At 36.4% G+C, this 19,516-nt stretch overlaps 1 protein-coding gene across 4 annotated transcripts in view; it reads left to right on the top strand.

Annotated features, from left to right (window-relative positions):
• The window catches only part of LOC140155668 (WD repeat-containing protein 37-like), a 30,975-nt gene that overhangs the window by 5,280 nt on the left and 6,179 nt on the right, over window positions 1-19,516 (top strand). For 2 of the 4 annotated variants that reach the window (XM_072178594.1, XM_072178600.1), the window contains exons 3-13: window positions 2,700-2,803; window positions 5,426-5,698; window positions 6,639-6,758; window positions 7,595-7,662; window positions 8,974-9,106; window positions 9,855-9,971; window positions 10,466-10,545; window positions 11,407-11,470; window positions 13,697-13,804; window positions 16,613-16,792; window positions 19,367-19,508. In XM_072178594.1, coding sequence (XP_072034695.1) covers window positions 5,479-5,698; window positions 6,639-6,758; window positions 7,595-7,662; window positions 8,974-9,106; window positions 9,855-9,971; window positions 10,466-10,545; window positions 11,407-11,470; window positions 13,697-13,804; window positions 16,613-16,792; window positions 19,367-19,508 — 1,232 coding nt within the window. In that variant the 5' untranslated portion in view covers window positions 2,700-2,803; window positions 5,426-5,478. The remainder of the gene's footprint in view (window positions 1-2,699; window positions 2,804-5,425; window positions 5,699-6,638; window positions 6,759-7,594; window positions 7,663-8,973; window positions 9,107-9,854; window positions 9,972-10,465; window positions 10,546-11,406; window positions 11,471-13,696; window positions 13,805-16,612; window positions 16,793-19,366; window positions 19,509-19,516) is intronic. The other 2 variants (XM_072178609.1, XM_072178616.1) reach the window with 2 other exon arrangements.

Below are 19,516 nucleotides of genomic sequence, written 5' to 3'. Positions count from 1 at the left end.
TTTTTTGGCATATTTGTATTGTTTACACATGTCCCAACTGACACCTAAATGGAATCATAATGGATGGATTAATTCCAAATAGTGGTTATTTATATAAGAACTTGGGTACATGTGCACAGAATTCTTGATCTTGGACAAATGATAAGGAGAACTGCATTCCATATTTGAATTTTTGACATTATGTGACACGATCTGGACCATGGGGGCCAAAGGAGGCATTTTTGAAAATTGAGTTACTGTAATTACTACATTCTACATACAATAGGCTATCATATACTGAAAACACCAAAGGTCTAGCATACTTGTTTCTAAAGTTTTTTGATGTCTATTTTCTTATGTATTTTATTGTTTTTTACTCCATATTTTTACCTTTATATCTCAGTTTCAAATTTGCCGCCTTTAGCCCCCATCCATGGACCAGATCATGTCACATATTATTTGTCCATGATCACTGGAGATAAAAAACAGGAGAATAATTTGTGCAATGATTAAAACTGCAAAGTAATCAAACACAATTTATTTGTCACATGTATATGCTCTTTGTAAACAAATCATTTTGAGTTCACTTGACTGTGTTTATCATCCACCAGTGTCAATTTCAAGTGGTACAGTATTAAAATATAATGTCATCACTACATCTACAAAAATAGCAACAAGGTTTATTTAATGTCAGTGTATATTTCTAGTAGCGGCTAAATTGTATTGACTTTGTGTCAAGAGATACATGTCAAGCGTGGGCATATTCATTGTGTATGTGCAGTGTTTTCACCATTTTATCCAGGTACATAACCCAATACATCTGATACATCCCTTACAGTATATAGTTACCAAGTCTGTGTTATAGCATAATTGCTGCTGCAATCCCACAATTCAATGCAACTTCCAGCATTTTTTCATGTGATTGTAAGATAGTCCTATGGTCGCATGTCATGAATTGGTCATCTTTTGTGTAACATAATGTTTTATGATAAAAATATCACCAATTTTGATTCACTTCAACACAACTTTTAACGAATACATTTTAGACCATTAAAAGTATACATTTCTGGAAAGCTTATATTACAAGGAGGCCAAATCAACAAAGTATAATATCATAATACAGGGTGGGTAAGAAATATACAGGGTGGAACATCAACAAATTTAACATCTTTTGTGTCATGGTAAACCCCATATTTTTTTTTTCTGAAAGCTATGTAGCTCAAAATAAATATGGATTCAGAAAGACATTGCATGGGCCCTTCCAACAAATTAGGAAGAAAGAGTTTGGTATCCCTTGCGTTAAACATACAGGGTGGTCAAAAATTGTAAAATAATTTTACAATTCGTATGACATTATCAATCAAAACTTTTTTCCTCCATGTCTGACACTAAAACTAATAGCATAATTGAATTCCTCATCAAATTTCCTTAAAAATATGTGTACTTTTGAATAAGCAGGGTGACTTGGGCAAGAGATAGGCCATTTAGAAATGTCGGAGCATTACATGCACACTTTGTACAGTAACATATAGGGAAAACTGTCTTAATTAGTATTTAATTAGGCAATTAATTAGTTACATCTTTTGTTACAGTTGATCTACTATGAGGTAGATTAACAATCCAGGATGATACATGTGCAATTTGGTGCCCATGCTAGTTGTACTTTTTAAGATACAAAGGTTTGAAGTTTGCCATATTTTCACAATTTTGTGTACAACCCTATGGGGCTCACCCGCCCCGGCTCACCCGCCCCGGCTCACCCGCCCCAGCTCCTCCATTGACACATCTTACATATTGAAGTATAAATCTCAAAGTAGTTGTCCAATTGACTTGGGGTTTTTTGTATTTGACAAAGAACATAATTATCTACAAAATGACACCAAACTTTCTAAAATAGGTATCATACTTTTAGAATAAACTAAACTTGAAGTGGGAAGAAAGCATTTTCATGTTACGGCTCCTCCATTTTTGGGTGACCTATTTGTGACATGCGACCCTATCTGTATATAAGTAGGCTCCCATCAGTGCAGGCCCGTACGCAGGATTTTTTTGGGGGGGTGCTGATTTTGAAAAAGTGGACCTTTTTTCTAAGGGTGGGGGGCAATTTTGTAAAAGTGGACTTTTCCTCAAAAAATTGGACCTTTGTTGACCAAAAAAGCGTAAAAACCCCAATTTTTTTGCTCACTACGTTCGCAAATTGTCATATTTTGGGACTTTTTGTATACTTTTGCACATTTGGTGCGGCCGCATCCCCCCCCCTCCATCCTAAGAAACCATACCTCTGGTATCTCTTCATTAGATGTTCTGTGCCCAGTGACTTATGGGAAGACTTGTATCCACCTGCCGTCATTTAGTCGGTGATAGAGAACAGGTGTTCTCATATTCACAACAGCCCTTGATTAATGATGATAATAACTAAATGCATCTCCTTGCTTCTTCACCAAATGCGCTATTCCAATTGAAATGCATACACCCCATATGGGAGACATGACCTTAGTCTCCTACACAGGGGGAGGTCGATTTCAAATGGAATTACTTATTATAGTAACCCCATTTGAAACTCTCACTCCCTACATCTTCTATGGGGGTATATTGATTTCAAATGGAATAGCCCAACGATAATGGCTGGTTGTACTGTACGCAATTGGAATGATTACAGGCTAGCAGTGTATGACCATATTATGACTCAATAATCATTTGTGTATTTATTTTTGCCTCAGAATATGAAGAGAATCTCCAATCTGTAAGAAGATAAGTCTGAACACCTCTGAATCTGCAAACAAAGATACGCTGAACAGGATCGGACAGTCCGGATTATTAAAAGGTAAATTGTCACCCTATGTCTTATAATTTTGCTCCCTTCACTGTGATGGTGATGCTAAATCATTGAACCTGGTTGAAAGCCTTCTACTATTTACTTTCTCTTGTGGTAGGTTAGAAATAAAATGTCTGAATATTTTATTGTACGGTAGTAGTAACAGCTGGTCTTTTTTGCCAAAGGCAAAAGTGACTTCTTGTTATCAACAAATTTTAGTAACATGAAAAGGCATCTTATACAATATACATGCACAGCCATCTTCTAAAAAAGGTTTTTCACAATCACCAGACTATATCTGATAGGAAGTTCATGTGAAACTAAGGAAATGTTTTCATATTGTGGTTCCTGGTTTCAAGGTTAACATGTACCATATTTATACCATTTTCTGCCTATGCCCCTATAAGCACCCAGCCAGTGACTTTACTACACATGATCGTCCATCATTTTATGTTCAGTATCCAACTACAAATGATCCTCCATCATCTTGTGCAGGATCTAACTACACAAGCATGTATCAAACATGGAACATCTTCAACCATCTATACATAAAATCCATATTTTGTCCATTGTTTACATATATGCAATTATGTAAACAATATAAAATATAACCCCCACCCAAAATGAATTTGTTATAAAGCACCCTGGGCGGTTAGTGGACCAAACATGGTAGATGTACACAGGGTTCATTTGAAAGTGCATGGGTTTTTTTTTCTTCATAACATTTTTTGAAGATTTCAAAGCTGCTAACTATTATTACAGTATAACCACTGGATGCTTGATAAGTTGAACATATTTTATTTTAGACCAATGTATAAGGTTTACCGTATTGTCTGTAATAAATGCTCCCTCCAATGTGAAAAATTGACAAAAATGCAAACATTTCCATGCTATATCGTGTGAGAAAGCTTTAAAAAAACTTGCATCAGTCATGTCAGACTTGTCAGCGACGATCGCTAAATTGTATGGACAAAACCTATTATAACTCAAACTTCCATCCATTGCATTGCCTAATTATGGTAGAATTTCACCAGATTCTTGCTTACTGATGCACTTACGGGTGGTTTTTTTTCACTCATGGTTCACGTTCAATAAATGCCCCCCTTTTGGAAAAATGCAATGCCCCAGGGCATTTATTATAGACAATACAGTATTCCTTTTTGTCTCGCCTGATAAGGCAGGAGACTATATAATCACTTTTCCGTATGTATGTGGGGGTGGGTGGGGGTGTGTGTGCGTGTGTGACAAATTTGATTAAAGTTTTGGTTTTCGCCTATTTTCTCGGAGACTAGGAGTCGCACGTTTCTCAAACTTGGTGGGTGGGTGCATCTTGACCCGAGACAAAACCGGTTTGTATTGGTTAGTGGGTCAAGGTCACCGAGGACCTCTAGAGGTCATCTGAGGTCAAATTAGTAAAAACTGTCGTATGGGCATGAAACTTGGTAGGTACAGTCAACATTTCAAGCCAAATTTTTGAAGGTCATTTCAAGGTCACCAGGGTCATCTGAGGTCAAATTAGTAAAACTGTCGGATGGGCATGACACTTGGTGGGTACAGTCAACATTTAAAGCCAAATTTTTGGAAGGTCATTTCGGGGTCACCAGGGGTCATCTGAGGTCAAATTAGTAAAAACTATCGGATGTGCATGAAACTTGGTGGGTACAGTCAACATTTAAAGCCAAATTTTTGGAAGGTCATTTCGAGGTCACCAGGGGTCATCTGAGGTCAAATTAGTAAAAACTGTTGATGGACATGAAACTTGGTGGGTACAGTCAACATTTAAAGCCAAATTTTGGAAGATCATTTTCGAGGCCACCAGGGGTCATCTGAGGTCAAATTAGTAAAAACTGTTGTGTGGGTATGAAACTTAGTGGATACAGTCAACATTTAGAGCCAAAGTTTTGGAAGGTCATTTCAGGGTCACCAGGGGTCAAATTAGTAGAAACTGTTGCATGGGCATGAAACTTGGTGGGCACAGTCACCATCAGCCAGATAATCGTGCCTAGCCGATAACCGCCAAATTCATTTACCTGTACCAAAAGTAATCACAAAAGCAGGCGGTTGCGAAAGCAGGCGGTTGCGAAAGCAGGCGAGACTCGTGGTTCGAGAACCGCCTTGTATATACAAAGTCAGTCTTTGGAATGTATATTATGTTCAGTGCATACATTTGAGTGGCTTTGAAAGAATAGCATGCCTCAAGGTCTACATACATGTGTGGTTTCTTGAGCATTTTGCATGTGTATTTTTAAACAGTTAACCTTTAGGCCTATATATGAGGAATGGACAAGGTGTTTGTGATTCAGAGTTATTAAATTTTCATATTGTTTAGTAATGGCTATCATGACTCATGCAGTATCTGGGAAGTCTAAAGGTAGCCTCAGGACTTAATTCTTTCATGGTATTTTGGCTACTAAAAGCAATGTTATGTGTTCCATATATGTATTTCCTTTTATTTGCACAGGTATACAATCCATTGTATGGGTGTTTATTGGGGTGCTGAGGTACACTTGTGTGTGTTTATGTCATGTGCATTTATGTGTACTTATCCATAGTATGTGCACATGGTGTTAACATTAACCTCTAAATTTCTCATCAATTCTCAACAAAGTCTGTACCTATTTTCCATTTCAGAATAAACTTACTAGAATTCTTACCAAATAGGAAAAACAGAAAACGCCATCTAGATGATGCCAACAGAAAGAATTTTAAAGAAGTCGAGCAAGGAGAGACTATCTGTCAGACGTGCTCGCGATGCTGAGCGTGCCGCTGCTGTTGGTCATCAGCGGTCTCGCTCGTGTGAAGGGAGTGACAGCAACTTGCCAGGTGATGTACGTTCACGACTGTGGAAGTTGTTTGGTCAGATCGAGCAAGAGCTGGAGGGAATGTATGCTGAAAACATGGCATGTAAGTACATTTTGTACACTCCTAGAATATCCCAATCAGAAAAGTGGTTGCACTGAAATGTTGATGCGCAGGTAAAACATGCGCAGGTAATAAAAGTAATACACAGTTGTTAAGCTACCTTCGTTACCCTGTAATCAAAGCTAATATGGTGTAAGATTGATTACAACCTTGATTTCAATTATACCATGTAACTCTGGTCCCTCAAGACCTTACACTGACCAAAGATGCAGATAGTGGTTGATGTTGCTAACTTGTTGGCAAATTGCAGTTTTAGCACAGTTAAATTTGAATTTCCTGTGTCGCAATTGTCTGAATTGGAAGTAATAAAAAATTAACTTTAGTGCATCACATCACAATACCAGGCACATATATGCAGACAATCAATGGGCTATTCCAGTTGAAATCCATACACCCCCTAATGGAAGACATGATATTAATCTCATTCACAGGGGGTGTAGGTTTCAAATTGAGTGGCATAGAGGTTGTATAGATTTCAACTGGAGTAGCCCAACTTTAGATGTCCTAAGCAACTGGACAAGCACTCAAATGCTGCTTAGTTAGGCCGAAAAAAATTGTTTGATTAGCGTAACCCGACCTATCCTAAAATTAGGCCAGACCCTAGACTTTTTTTTCTTTTTTTGCAAAAAAATTAATTAATTAATAAAAAAAAAAGGACATGAAAAATTTAATTACAAAAAAAAAATAAAAAAATAAAAAAGATCCTAGGCTTTTATATCAAATGCAATTTACAGCTTTAAAAGTTGGCATTGGTAACTTTGCTAACTTTTTATCACAAAGAATGTCCTTGAATATACTTTTAAAAAAAGATCCCTACCTTTTTTTATGTTACGCCAATCAAACAATATTTTTAGGCCTTAGTAGTAACTTTTATGAACCTATGACTGATATGATAAACTGTTTCATGTTATTTTGCACACAGTACAAGACAAAGTTGAAGCATTGACAGTAAAGCTAGATGCTATTCAGAGTGGTAAAGCCATTCCCGAGGGAACAGATGCAGTGGATGGTTCTGTCAAATCAGGCAGTATAAAGAGTAAAGGTATGGTGTAAACTTAAAATAATGATTTATTGTCAACTCAAAGATGTTAGACATGGAGAGTCCAGACTCTGTGTAATTCTGTCATTGGATTGTAACTCATGAGGACCAAAATAGTGTAACTCAACTTTTTTGACAAAGACCTGGGGTCTATTTCACTAAACCTTTAACTCCTCTTAACTCAAATAAACACTTGTAAAGTTACAAATACCCAATACTAGACATAACTTTACGAAAGGTCCCTGTAGAAAAGCCCTATTACTTACGAATGGTACCGTTCGTAAGTAAGTTTAGTGAAAATTATTTCAAGACATAAGAAGCTTCGTAAAGTTTAGTGAAATGGACCCCTGAAGTAGAACTATAATCTGCACCTCAAAGCATGAATGTTACAAAGGTTTATACATGACATTGGTACCATTTTCATTTACAAGCTCTACCTTTATAATTTAGTCTGAAAATAGAAATTCAGAATCCACTCAAAAGTCATCAACTCTAACTCCACCTGACACTTTCTCCACAAAAATATGTTGGATGTTTATTAATGTCAATGCTAGTTGTTGTAGTTGAATTCAATTTACTAACAATGTCAGAGAGATGAAAAGAAATTTACCATCCACATATTTTTGTACAAAAGAAAAAAAACCAGAAAAAAAACACATTTTGCTTTTTTTTAAAAACAATTCTGGAATTGATGTTATTTTAGCAACAACACAAGTACCTGTGTTACATCTGTGTAACAGAATCACTTATTTCCAGTTTGTAGCATCAAACTGACACACTCAATTTCAGAAGTACTTTCATGTTCATAAAGTTATATTTTCCATTGTTCAATTTTTCAGCAGTTTCTACATCAAGTCAGATAACCAATTTAATTCTGAAACCAAAGTATAAATCAGCAGCTAGTAAGGTAAGTCCGTGGGGTATTCCAATTGAATCCATATAACCCCTATGGAAGACATTACTGTAATCTCCCACACAGGGAGTGTAGATTTCAAGAGGAGTCACTCATTCAGGTAACGCCAAAGACATAACCTTAACCTTCCACACAGGGAGTGTGAATTCCAAGTTGGGTTACCTGAATGTATGACTCCATTTGAAATCTACACCCCCTGTATGTAAGATTAATATCATGTCTTCCATAACAGGTGTATGGAATACAACTGGAATAGCCCATTTTTTTGCAATGCATATTACTTTTACTGATTTAGGTATGTCAAAAATGCCCTACCACTGCTAGTGTATGCACTGTGGTGTTATGTGCAACATTGTTTGAATCCAGGATACAATATATTTGCAATGTACAAATTTTTTATAAAATTATTCTATTTATATAAAGCAAGATGGATGGAGTCCTGTGTTAAATGTTCAATTCATTTGCTTGCTAAATTACGGACTCTGTAACCCACCCTTGCACAGTATTTTTTGTTGGACCTGGGAGCACATCAGACACACCAAATTGCATTCTCAATACGAGGAATGTCCTTCTGATATCAAATAATTTTGATATCTTTTTTAATTTGCAATATAATACAAATCTAGTAAGAAATTAGTAAAATGGACATTTTTAGGTCTTTTGGGAAACTTCATGTACTCCCATATCTTCGATACGAAAGGACAAAATGCTCATATTTCATATGATGGTTAGTCTTGATTCAAGCCTGTTCATATCCACCCGAGGCCACATACTGTATGTTATTGCACCGGTTACTGCAGCATGCTGTGCTGTGTTGTGCGTAAGTTATTGCGTGGAAGTAACAGCTGAAGACGGTGATAAATTCTCTAGCGATGGTTTGTAAAAACATTTGATTTTGTTGGCCATATAAAGCGGCTGGGGCCTGAGGAGATTAGCTGGCCATTAGTATATATAGACCATCTTGAACAAGACTATATGATGGTCGGTTTTTCATCCCAGCTATACTTTAAGTACATATCATTAGATTTATAAAGTTTACTTTGAGGACTGTTAAATGTCAAAAATGTAAATTTTTAATAATTGGCCATAAAATGTGTATTATATCGAAATTATTTGCTATCAGAAGGACATTCTTCGTATTCAGAATTCAATTTGGTGTGTCTGATGTGCTCTCAGGTCCAGCAAAAAATACTGTGCAAAGTGGGTTACAGAGCCCGTACTGTACAATAACTATGGAATTAGTTGATTTGTGAATAAGTGGTGAAATATTACAATTGAAACAATCTTTCTTTTATTTTGGTACAGAATGTATTTAGTTTCAAAGGTACCGGAAATTCTCCATGTCAGTTTGTTAGACATTATAGAGGGCATAGAGATGGTGTATGGGAAGTATGTGTTTCCAGAGGGGATATGCCACTTTTAGGAACAGCTAGTGCAGGTAAGATTTTTTATCCCAATATTTTTTTCAACCAAGGAAAATGTTTGAAAATTTAAGATAATTTGCCACTACATTTTATAACTTACTTTAGAAAATCAATTCTTCCCAGTGATATCATTACAGTACATGGGGTGTTTCATTTTGTAAAATTGCAAGTTCCATTTGCAGGGTTCTGGTCAGATTTTTGAAACTTAACTTCTTGAGAATATAGCCATTTGCTCTCATTTGTGTTGAGAATCATGTGCTAGCATAATATGCAAAACTTTATCAATTTTTACTGCATGTGCCATTATTAGTATGTATGAAATATGTAAATTTGCGTATAATTATCAGGTAATGAAATACCTGTTTTTTGCATATCAGGTAACAGTTTTAAAGGGGCACTCTGATTGACAGCCTCATCCACACACTACCCCCAAAATATTGAGATTTTTTTCATAGCAACAGAAACCTAGGACTACATGGTGTTTGTGTTCATAATCTGTCTTGCAGATTCAGTTGTTTGCAAAGACATTGATCAGTATGTAATTTACAATACATGCAATTATGCGTAACTCCCAAATTCAATCCTAATCAAATCAAATTTGGGAAATAAGCTATTTTTGTGGATGGACTATACCCTAAAAAGAGGAAGTTAAATCACACAATACCCCTTTTAACAAGAATGGATGCAGTGATTCTAGTCTTATGTACACCTGTTGGTGTATCAGTAACAGTGTCTGTGTATTCATTGTCTTTGTTATTACAGATCGTACAGCCAGACTATGGTGTATAGAAACAGGTGCTTGTGTATTGGAATATGTTGGTCACCTTGGTTCTGTTAATTCTCTACGCTTCCATCCCACTGAACCTCTTGTGCTCACAGGTAAGGCAAAAACATATCGTTTACTTGTCCACATCACCTCTCTAGGAGGTGGGATTTAGCATGGTAAGGCTAAAAAATAATGATATGTCTCAAAGCCCATGGCCGTTTCAAAAACGTATGCGGAATGAGGGGGTTTTTTTCAAGATTTTTTTTAAAACAAAATTTTGAATTGAGATGTCATTTTCAAGTGTTTGAAAGTTCACAGCATAAAATTGTGGTTGATTTACACAATTGAAGTACAAATATCAATTGTTTTATACCTAAATAATGCGAGTATCAAATCAAGTAACTTTTCTTCTAAATTTGTCTCAGAATTTCATGATTTTACGGCAAAAAAGTAAAAAAGTGTCAGATTTTTAGTGTTGAAATGCACAGAAAGGTTGTTAGATTTAGATAGAGAGTTGTATTCTAAAGGTTATACCAAGATGCATATTTTTACTTAGCTTTTCTTAAACTATTGACCATTATGTGTGTTTCATTTATATGACTGACAGCGTCTGGTGACAAGACAGCACATGTTTGGAAGTCCACTGTTACCTTACCTCCACCATCGCAGGTCATAGCAGAATCTAATGTAAGTTGAACACTTTCTCACAAGTTATCTTTATCAAAGCTAAAAAGTTCTAAAAATGGGATATTGTTTCAAACTCAGAAACAATTTATTCACGATTTGTTGTGATGATTGAAATTTCTGAATGTAGCAGAAAAACATCATGTCTGTACTTCATTTTGCACCTTCTATACATACAAAAGTTACTTGTAAAAGTTGCACCATTTTCTATACTATTAACAAGTCCTGTGTATAAGGTATATTGCTGATAGCAATCAATAGACAAACATAATGCATGCTGGGAATGAAAAGGGGTCAAAAGTTATTGAATTCATCACCCACAACGGCCAATTTGAGACTTTTCATTCCCAGTATGCATCACTTTTGCCTATCAATTGCTATCAGCAATATACCTTATTGGGAAGTTTATCGTTAGATGCAAATCAGTTTCTTTATCTCTAGCACTGATTATACCATTGATAGGTCAATGTGAGGTTTTCATCTCTGCGTTGTGTGACCTCAAGTTGCAAGTCTTTCCCATTCATAATTATTGAATATGGCCTTTTAGAAAATGTCATGTTTTTATAAAAAGGCCAAAAAAGGTGAGAACCTTTCCATTGTAGGTAGGAAGTGTTCCTACCCTGTTAAAGGCACCCAGCTAGTTTCCTCTTGGTGAGATGTGAGTTAGCAAATACATATTTCCAAAGGTTAAAACCTAGCAACAGCCTGTATCAAGGATAATGTCCAAGAGATTCAAAATGTGTAAAGTGAGTTTACTAGGGAAGTGTATGAAAATTGTTTTGGTCAATTCTGTTGCTGTATTTGAGGCCATCTTTATATATAGATATTATCATGTTTCTTTTGTTTTATCCACTCACCTTCCAGAAATCTGCTCCATCCTCTGGTGAAGAAGGAGTTGATGGATCAGCAGAAGATGATGTTGATACCGGTAAGGTTGATGTTCACCATCTGATAAAACACTATAGAGTAATTGGTTTCTCAAAACCTTTCATATAATATTGTAAAACCTTGTAAGCAAGATAGCCCTAGTCAACCATTGTGATGACTTTGTTGGTAATACTGTAGAGTCAAGTTTATTAGTTGTATTGCACACACTAATATATGTTGCAAACTTACTGAAGGCCAAAGATGTTGATTATATTAGTATCTCCTTTTTGATGACAGTGTTAGATTTTCTATGCAAATTAGGCGTATTTTCAGTAGGCACATTCCATGCGGAGCTTACTACCTTTCCTTCCTGATACCATCATATGGTTTTTTGTACATTAATAATTATATAAAGACATTACATACCATATTGTCTGTAATAAATGCATTGTAAATATGTAAATGTAAATAAATTTTTCAAAAGGAAAGCATTTATTACAAGCAAATTTTCAGTGAAAACTTATAAATCAGGTCGAAAATCAAAAAGTATGATTTACCTCCGGTTTATTTCCGATTTCAAATCCAATATGGCAGTGCCCAGTAAATACTACAAAATTACATCTGTAAGTGCATTGCATGAATGTGATGTACTTTGTGAAATTTTACCTTAATTTGGCGCAGTGAACTGGGTAGAAGTCAACCAGAGTAAGTTTGTCTATGTAATTTAGCGACCGTGACAGCCAGCACCGATGTAAGTTTTCAGCCTACTCACAAGAGATGGCATGGAAGCTTTTGCATTTACCGTATTTATTCATTGAAAAATTGCAGGGTGGCATTGATTAGAGGGGTTGTTTATTACAGACAATAGCAGGGAGGCATTGATTAGAGGAATGTTTATTACAGACAATATAGTGGTAATCTGGGTGATTGGGATGTACAAGTTTCCTCAGGTTGGTCAACACATACAAATTTTTAAAAAAAACATGTTACTCTGCCGGGTTTGAACTGGCAACCTTTGGGTCTGTAGACTGACACTTAAACCACTAAGCCATATAGATGTAATTTAGTCCTTCCAATGTCAACTCAGTACTAGTTGCTTAGTGGTTAAAGTATCGGTCAAGAGATCCAAAGGGAGTCGATTTGAATTCCAGTTGAGTTCTCATGTGTCGTTGTTTGTTTTTCAATGTTTTCAACGCACAGGACCATCTGGGGAAAGATCCAAAACTTGTGCATTAATCATATATGTTCTATGTGGCCAGAATGCTTCATATTTGGGTTGCCTATTACACACCTACCAAATACCAACCTGTAGGCCTATACCATAAAAACTCGATAGTTAACATATGTGCTTACTATCCAGTGCTTTTAAAACATGCAAACTTGAAGAGCCCCATCTACAAAAGTGTAAAGGGTTTTGAGCAAATCATCCATACACATCTAGTTATATACGAACAAGTGAACCTGCAATTTCATGTTTTCAAAACCGCTTGATAGTAAGCACATACGATAACTATCGAGTTTTTATGGTATGTCCTATGGGTACCTTTTTGTTCCTTTTGGCAGTGCATCAATTATCTCTTTTATATCATGGCCCAATGCTAGGCAAAAAAAAAAAGAAGAAGAAGTTGTGTTGGCCTGTATAAATTAAAGTAAATCTATCTTGTGCTTTTCGCACTGGCTTTTCGGTTGGTCAGCTTTAATTATATTTTTTTAAGTAAGTGCCTACTTAATACACAAATTGTACTCTCCAAGGTAATCTGGAAAGGTATTTCTAAGTGTAATTATGTACTCTATCAACACAGATGTGTATGTGGTCATGTAATCAGTAACCCATGGAAAAAGCACCTGGTTATGTAGTCAAGTTGGGTGTACTAGAGGCAGCAAACAGTTTTAATATATTTTTCAATGTTTGTTTATTTATTTATTCATTTTTTTGTTTATTTGTTGATTTATATTTATTCCAACTTCCCCTACCCTCTTTTTTTCCTATTAATCACTTGATCCATTTCCCCTGTGTCTGAACCAGTAATATGTTTGGTTTCCAATCAAAAATTCACAACATCAAGAGTAGTATAAAAATATATCCTTAAGATTAGTAGAAACGGTTTCTTTTCTGCTTAACGGTAACACTGGATGAAAACACTTATAAATTGGATGTCACTCTCCCCAACCTTTTTGATTATTATGTTGTTTTTACCACACTTTTTGTTTGTTTGTTTATTGCTTGCTTCACCCATTGACCACACCACACATACACACATGTTCATTCCTCCTGTATGTCTCCTAGGTGCTGCCGATTATGATATGAGGTCCCCGCCATCGCTCAACTCAACTCAAGCAGATGGCTATATGGCCATACTACAAGTATCAACAGATTGGGACAGGCCCAAAAGAGGTGATATTTAGTAAAACCAAACAAAATCAAATCAACTAAAAATAATTGCATTTGTACTGAAAAGAGGACTAACATTTGACCTGATATTCTAAATTAACATAAATTTGCATATTCATTATCATTTGATTAAAGAATTCTGCTTATACTTATAGGATCTGTATAGAGTTAGTTATTCAGTAGTCTAAACCAAGGATGCACATTTTCATTAACTTTAATACAGATCATAGATAGTTGTTAGCTTACATTTGGAATAATGGCATTATACTGCATTAGTCACAAGATGAAAACAATTTTCTCAAATATTCAGGGAAATTTGGTTGACCTGCTTGAAAATTGGTCCAAATCTAGCGGCACAAAGACATATTTCCATTAGCTAATGTATGTGTGATTTCCTGTGATATGTATGTACTCATGCACTCCTTTTAGGCCCGTTATCGATTGTCGAAAGTATCGATAGTCAGAAAATTCATAGACTTCCGACATGTTGGTACACTCAATGGTAGTATCGATACACAAACGATATGGCACATATGCTTAGATTATCACAAATTGTCGTCTCCCAATTCCAAGCTGAGCCATCATGTCGTCTCAAACCCCTCCTGAAGATCCCCCAAAAGAGCCTGCACGGTTGTTTTGTTATATTGGGGCCCTATTCTGTTGTATAATAAACATTGAAGAAGCGTAAATTGCATCTTGAAAATGTGTCAATATATCGATACTGTATCGATATGTCGCATAATTTGCTTCTGATATATCGACTTCAAAAAACTGTATCGATAACAGGCCTAACTCCTTTACAGGGCATGTACTGCCAATCATACATACAGCAGCTGATGGAGATTCATCTTTGTGCCGCTGATCCATTAATATGAAGCAAACTTTGGCTGGTAAAAGAAACAGTTTAACATTTTGCCTTGGCAATAATGGAATAGTAGCAGTCTAGTTGAGAATGGGGGTTATTAATGTCTCTAATATATCATTGCACAAATTCCTGCATGACTTCACTCCATGTATGCTGCATATTCATCAGTATAATTATATTACGTTATCATACACAGGCTACATTTGATGCATGATACACTTTATTTTGATGCTTTTGTTTGCAAGAATGGTGGTGGACATGCTTTTCTTGAGTTATATATAGGGAAATAATACTGAGAATAATAATCACATTACTGTGGGTATAAGGTATCATCAGAAATTTTCATAAACCATGTTAATTTTAGGTCCTACATATATACTGTTGTGAACGTTACTGTTGAGATTTAATATTTTGGTTCTTTCTTTACCCAAAAACTAACTGTAATTTGTGTAGTTTAAGGGTTGTCATTCTTTCCTGCAATCTATCTGCAGTCAATTTTGCTTCTAATCTCCACTGTTCTTGGCCAGAAGGCCTGTGGTATTGTAGGCTATATATTCCTATCAGGACTTTAGCATGTTTTCACATGGAATGACTAGTAAAAATGATTTCTTCCCCTATCCATTACTACATCATACTGTTTCTCTTTTATTTTATATATCTGTTACTGCATGAAGTTTCATCAAGCACTATGCCCTGTTGTAAAGTGTGCATCAAAGTATACCCATTGTGTTTTATAATGAAATATTGTCCAGTAATTAGAAGATTATTATTAGAAAATAATGTGTAATTCCATATTGTGGCATTGTTTTAGACTAATCTAGTCTGTTTTAAATACTCTAAATAATGATGATAATTAAACTACTTTGAATATATTAGTGGTTTTTTTATAAATAAATATAGGTTACTAATCATTTCAATCTCCAGGTAAATAAAAGTTGATTACTAACTGGTTCAACATTTATTGGCAGGTTACAGGTTGTTTTAAGCTATATGATTGTTAGAGCATGGTACCATGCACTGCTTTCTGCTGCACTCAGTTCACTCCACAGTATGACCACTTGCGTGATAATGACTGGGGAAAATAAATACAGAATTTTGTTGGAAGCATTCAGTTTAGAGTTGCACTCCCATTTGATACATTTATACAATTATAGTAGGGTAATTGAACCATGAGAGTGGGTTGTCATTGAGCTTGTCTTCCCAATAGATCTTATCTATCTCAGTAGATACCTGGTTTCATGATTATTATAAATACTTAACTTATATGTAGCAAGAAAGAAATAACTTTGTTTGTATAACACTATTGACAGGCTTTTCATACCTAGGAAATAATGTTACCTGATGCCCCCATGTATTTTCACTCAAACAGGTACTGTACCATGATTCATGACACTTCCTGTCCACCAATTTGACCTTACTGAACATATACGGCTCACTGAGGAGTTTTTAGCCTGACCTTATATGTAATTGGTTGCTCAAGCTCCATGTGCTCTCATTTCCAAGCAATTTCTGATGATTTCTGAATGGTGTTTGAAAAGGTCCATAGTTTTGTTCAAAAAACACAATTCATCTTAGGGTATAAGCAACAAATATGGGTCTTTTAAGGGCAAGTAGTTTCAAGGGTTTAAATGCTGATATCCTTGCACACATGGGCAAGCTATACTTAGAATACTTATACTCAAAGAATTTATATTTTTATGAGGGCTATTTTATCAAATTTCTTCAGATAAATCGCCCTGTCCGTGGAGTTGCTCATTTTAGAGACCCTATTTTAGAAAATATGAGGTGAAGTGCTCATGAGCCCTGGTGAAATGGTGTAAGAAGATAAATCTACTTTTTGAGTTTAGAGAACAAGTGCAAACTTAACCTTCACTTCACCCAAATGTACATTGTATTTTTGTAAATTACATAACTCTACAAATTATACCTTCTTATTGTCTATATAGGAGCAGAAAATGAGAATATAATCTATGTGAAATCACCGCAGTGTCAGCTAGAAGGCCATGCATCTGTAATCAATGCTGCTGATTGGTTAGCTGATGGGAAGCAGATAGTAACAGCATCATGGGATAGAACAGCTAACCTGTATGATGTAGAGACAAGGGCTATTGTACATACATTAACAGGTCAGTTACAAAACTGCTCTATGTCAGTGTAAAAACAGGAACAAAGTCTGTAGTGAGATAAAATGACTAACTAAGTAACTTGTATGATGTCAGTATAAAAACTGAAATCAAGGCTGTAGTGAGATGAAATGAGTAACTTGTATGATATAGAGATAATTGTACATACATTGACAAGTGAGTTAGCATGCTGCCCTACGTCATGTTCAAACCTGACTTGTTTTAGGGAGGTGGAACAATAAACTTGTATGATGTGGATACAAGAACTATTGTACATACATTGACAATTCAGTTAGAAAGCTGCCCTATGTCAATTTAAAAACTGAAATCAAGGCTGTAGTAAGATGAAATGAGTAACTTGTATGACGAAGAGATAAAGGCTATTGTACAGATATTGACAGCTGCCCTATATCCTTTCACAATAGTAAGATAGTTCTGTAGTGAGGTAATAAAGACAAGAATATGGTACATACATTGACATACGTCATGTTAAAACCCAATACTTTTAGGGAGGTGGAACAATAACTTCTATGGTGTGGATACAAGAAGATCTAATAGTACGTACATTGGGTTATTATTCCAGTTGAAATCCATACACCCCTATGGAAGACATTAACTTAATTTTCCACACAGAGTGTGAAAATTCTGTATCTGTATCTGTCATGTCGGTAGAGTGTCCTTCATCGGGTAACATCACCAACCTAGACTTAACGAGCACAACTTGGATGGATGCTTTTCATGTGAATTTTAGTTTAGTTTACATAGACTTTGGTGACTTGGTTCTTGAAGGCTTCTGAAGTAACGGCGTTGACAGCTGATGCAGGCAGGTTGTTCCAGATGGGGATTGTGGAAGGAAAGAATGAGTCTCCATAACGGTTGGTCTTGTAGCGGATCTGCCGCAGTTTCTTGTTATGACCGCGACTCCCTGATTTGGTACACAAGATGGTTGGGAAGTGAGATGTCTACCAGCCCATGATGGATTTTGTACATCATGGTACACTTTTTCACCTTCCTACGAGCTTCTAAGGATTGCCAATTCTACTCTCCTATCAATCTGGTGACTGTGCCTTCTTCCCTGATGTAGTTATTCTTGCAAAAGCGGGCTGCCTGGCGTTGAACTCCGTTAAGTTTGGTGTTGTTTGACTGGTTGGATGAATCCCAAACACAACTTCCATATTCAAGCAATGGTCTAATGAGGGTGGTATAGGCAGATGATTTAACCTTCTCGTTGCATCCCCACAGGTTACGCCGGACTAGACCCAAAACACGCTGAGCTTTTTTAGAGATTTCTTGTATGTGATCATTCTAGGTGAGAGTGCTGTTAAAACAAACTCAAAGATGCGGGTGCGAGTCAACAGACTGAAGTTGTTGTCCACAGAAATTGTAAGTGTGCTTCGGAGGATGTCTGGTCCCAATCGTCATGGTGACACACTTGGTTGGGTTAAATGACATTAACCAGTCATCCTGCCATTTTTCAAGCTGCTTCAGATCTCTTTGAAGAGAGGGCGAAATCTTATCCACCTCTGTAGCTGTGTACAACAAACAGTCGTCCGCAAACAAACGTACTTGTGAAGTGATGTTAGAGGACAAATCATTGATGTAAAATAAAAATGCGATGGGACCCAGCACTGTTCCCTGTGGAACACCATAAAGAACTGGAGCTTGGTTAGAGAATTTACTATCCACCACCACTCGCTGAGATCTGCCAGTCAGAAAATCTTGAGTCCAGTAAAGCTTTTGGATGAGTCTCTTATGTGGCACCTTGTCGAAGGCTTTTGTGAAATCTGAAATAGCCATATCAACAATTTTGCCTCCATCCATCTGTTTAGCTATGTCATCAACCGTTAGGATTAGCTGTGTTTCTGTGGACCTACGTGCTCTGAAGCTGTGCTGGTTGTTGTTCAGAATGGAATTAGCTTCTGCATGCTTCATAACATGGCTGGCAACGATGTGTTCAAGAATCTTACATGCAACTACAGTCAGCGAAACAGGGCGATAGTTGGCTGCCTCACTCCTGTTACCTTTTTTAAAAACCGGAGCAACATTTGCTTCTTTCCAGACAGCAGGGATTTTACCAGAGTCAACGGATGTTTGGAAAATGTCAGTGAGGTATGGAGCGATGTCTTCCGCATCAAGCTTCAAATACCAAGGTGGTATTTCATCTGGTCCTTGAGCCTTGGAGCCATCAAGTTCACGTAACTGTTTCAAAACACCTTCCTTGGATATTGTTAGCCGACTGATGTTTTCATACGGGCTATCCCCAAGATCAGGAAGATCACCTGTTTTTCCACGGTAAATACACTGGCAAATTGTTGGTTCAGGATCTCTGCCTTCTTTGTGCTATCACTGACTAAGTTGCCGTCATGTTTCAAATCTGCCAAATATTATTTCAAGTTGGGTTACCAGAATGGGTGGACTCCATTTGAAATCTACACTCCCTGTGTGTAATTAGTCTGACATGTCAGCATAAAAAATTCATCTCAACAACAGCAGTACATGTAATGTATAGGGTTAGAATACAGCATTGTTTCAGTACTTACCATGATGTTCTTTCATACTTTTTGCTTATTAATCCAGGTCACGATCAAGAGTTAAATCATCTGTGTACACACCCAACTCAGAAGCTGGTAGTAACATCATCATCAGACACTACATTCAGGCTATGGGATTTCCGTGATCCAAGTATCCATTCTGTTAATGTGTTCCAGGGACATACAGAGTAAGTTG

This window comes from Amphiura filiformis, chromosome 1 (assembly GCF_039555335.1).
Source record: "Amphiura filiformis chromosome 1, Afil_fr2py, whole genome shotgun sequence".
Classification (NCBI taxonomy): domain Eukaryota; kingdom Metazoa; phylum Echinodermata; class Ophiuroidea; order Amphilepidida; family Amphiuridae; genus Amphiura; species Amphiura filiformis.
This window is presented reverse-complemented; position numbering and strand designations above follow the sequence as displayed.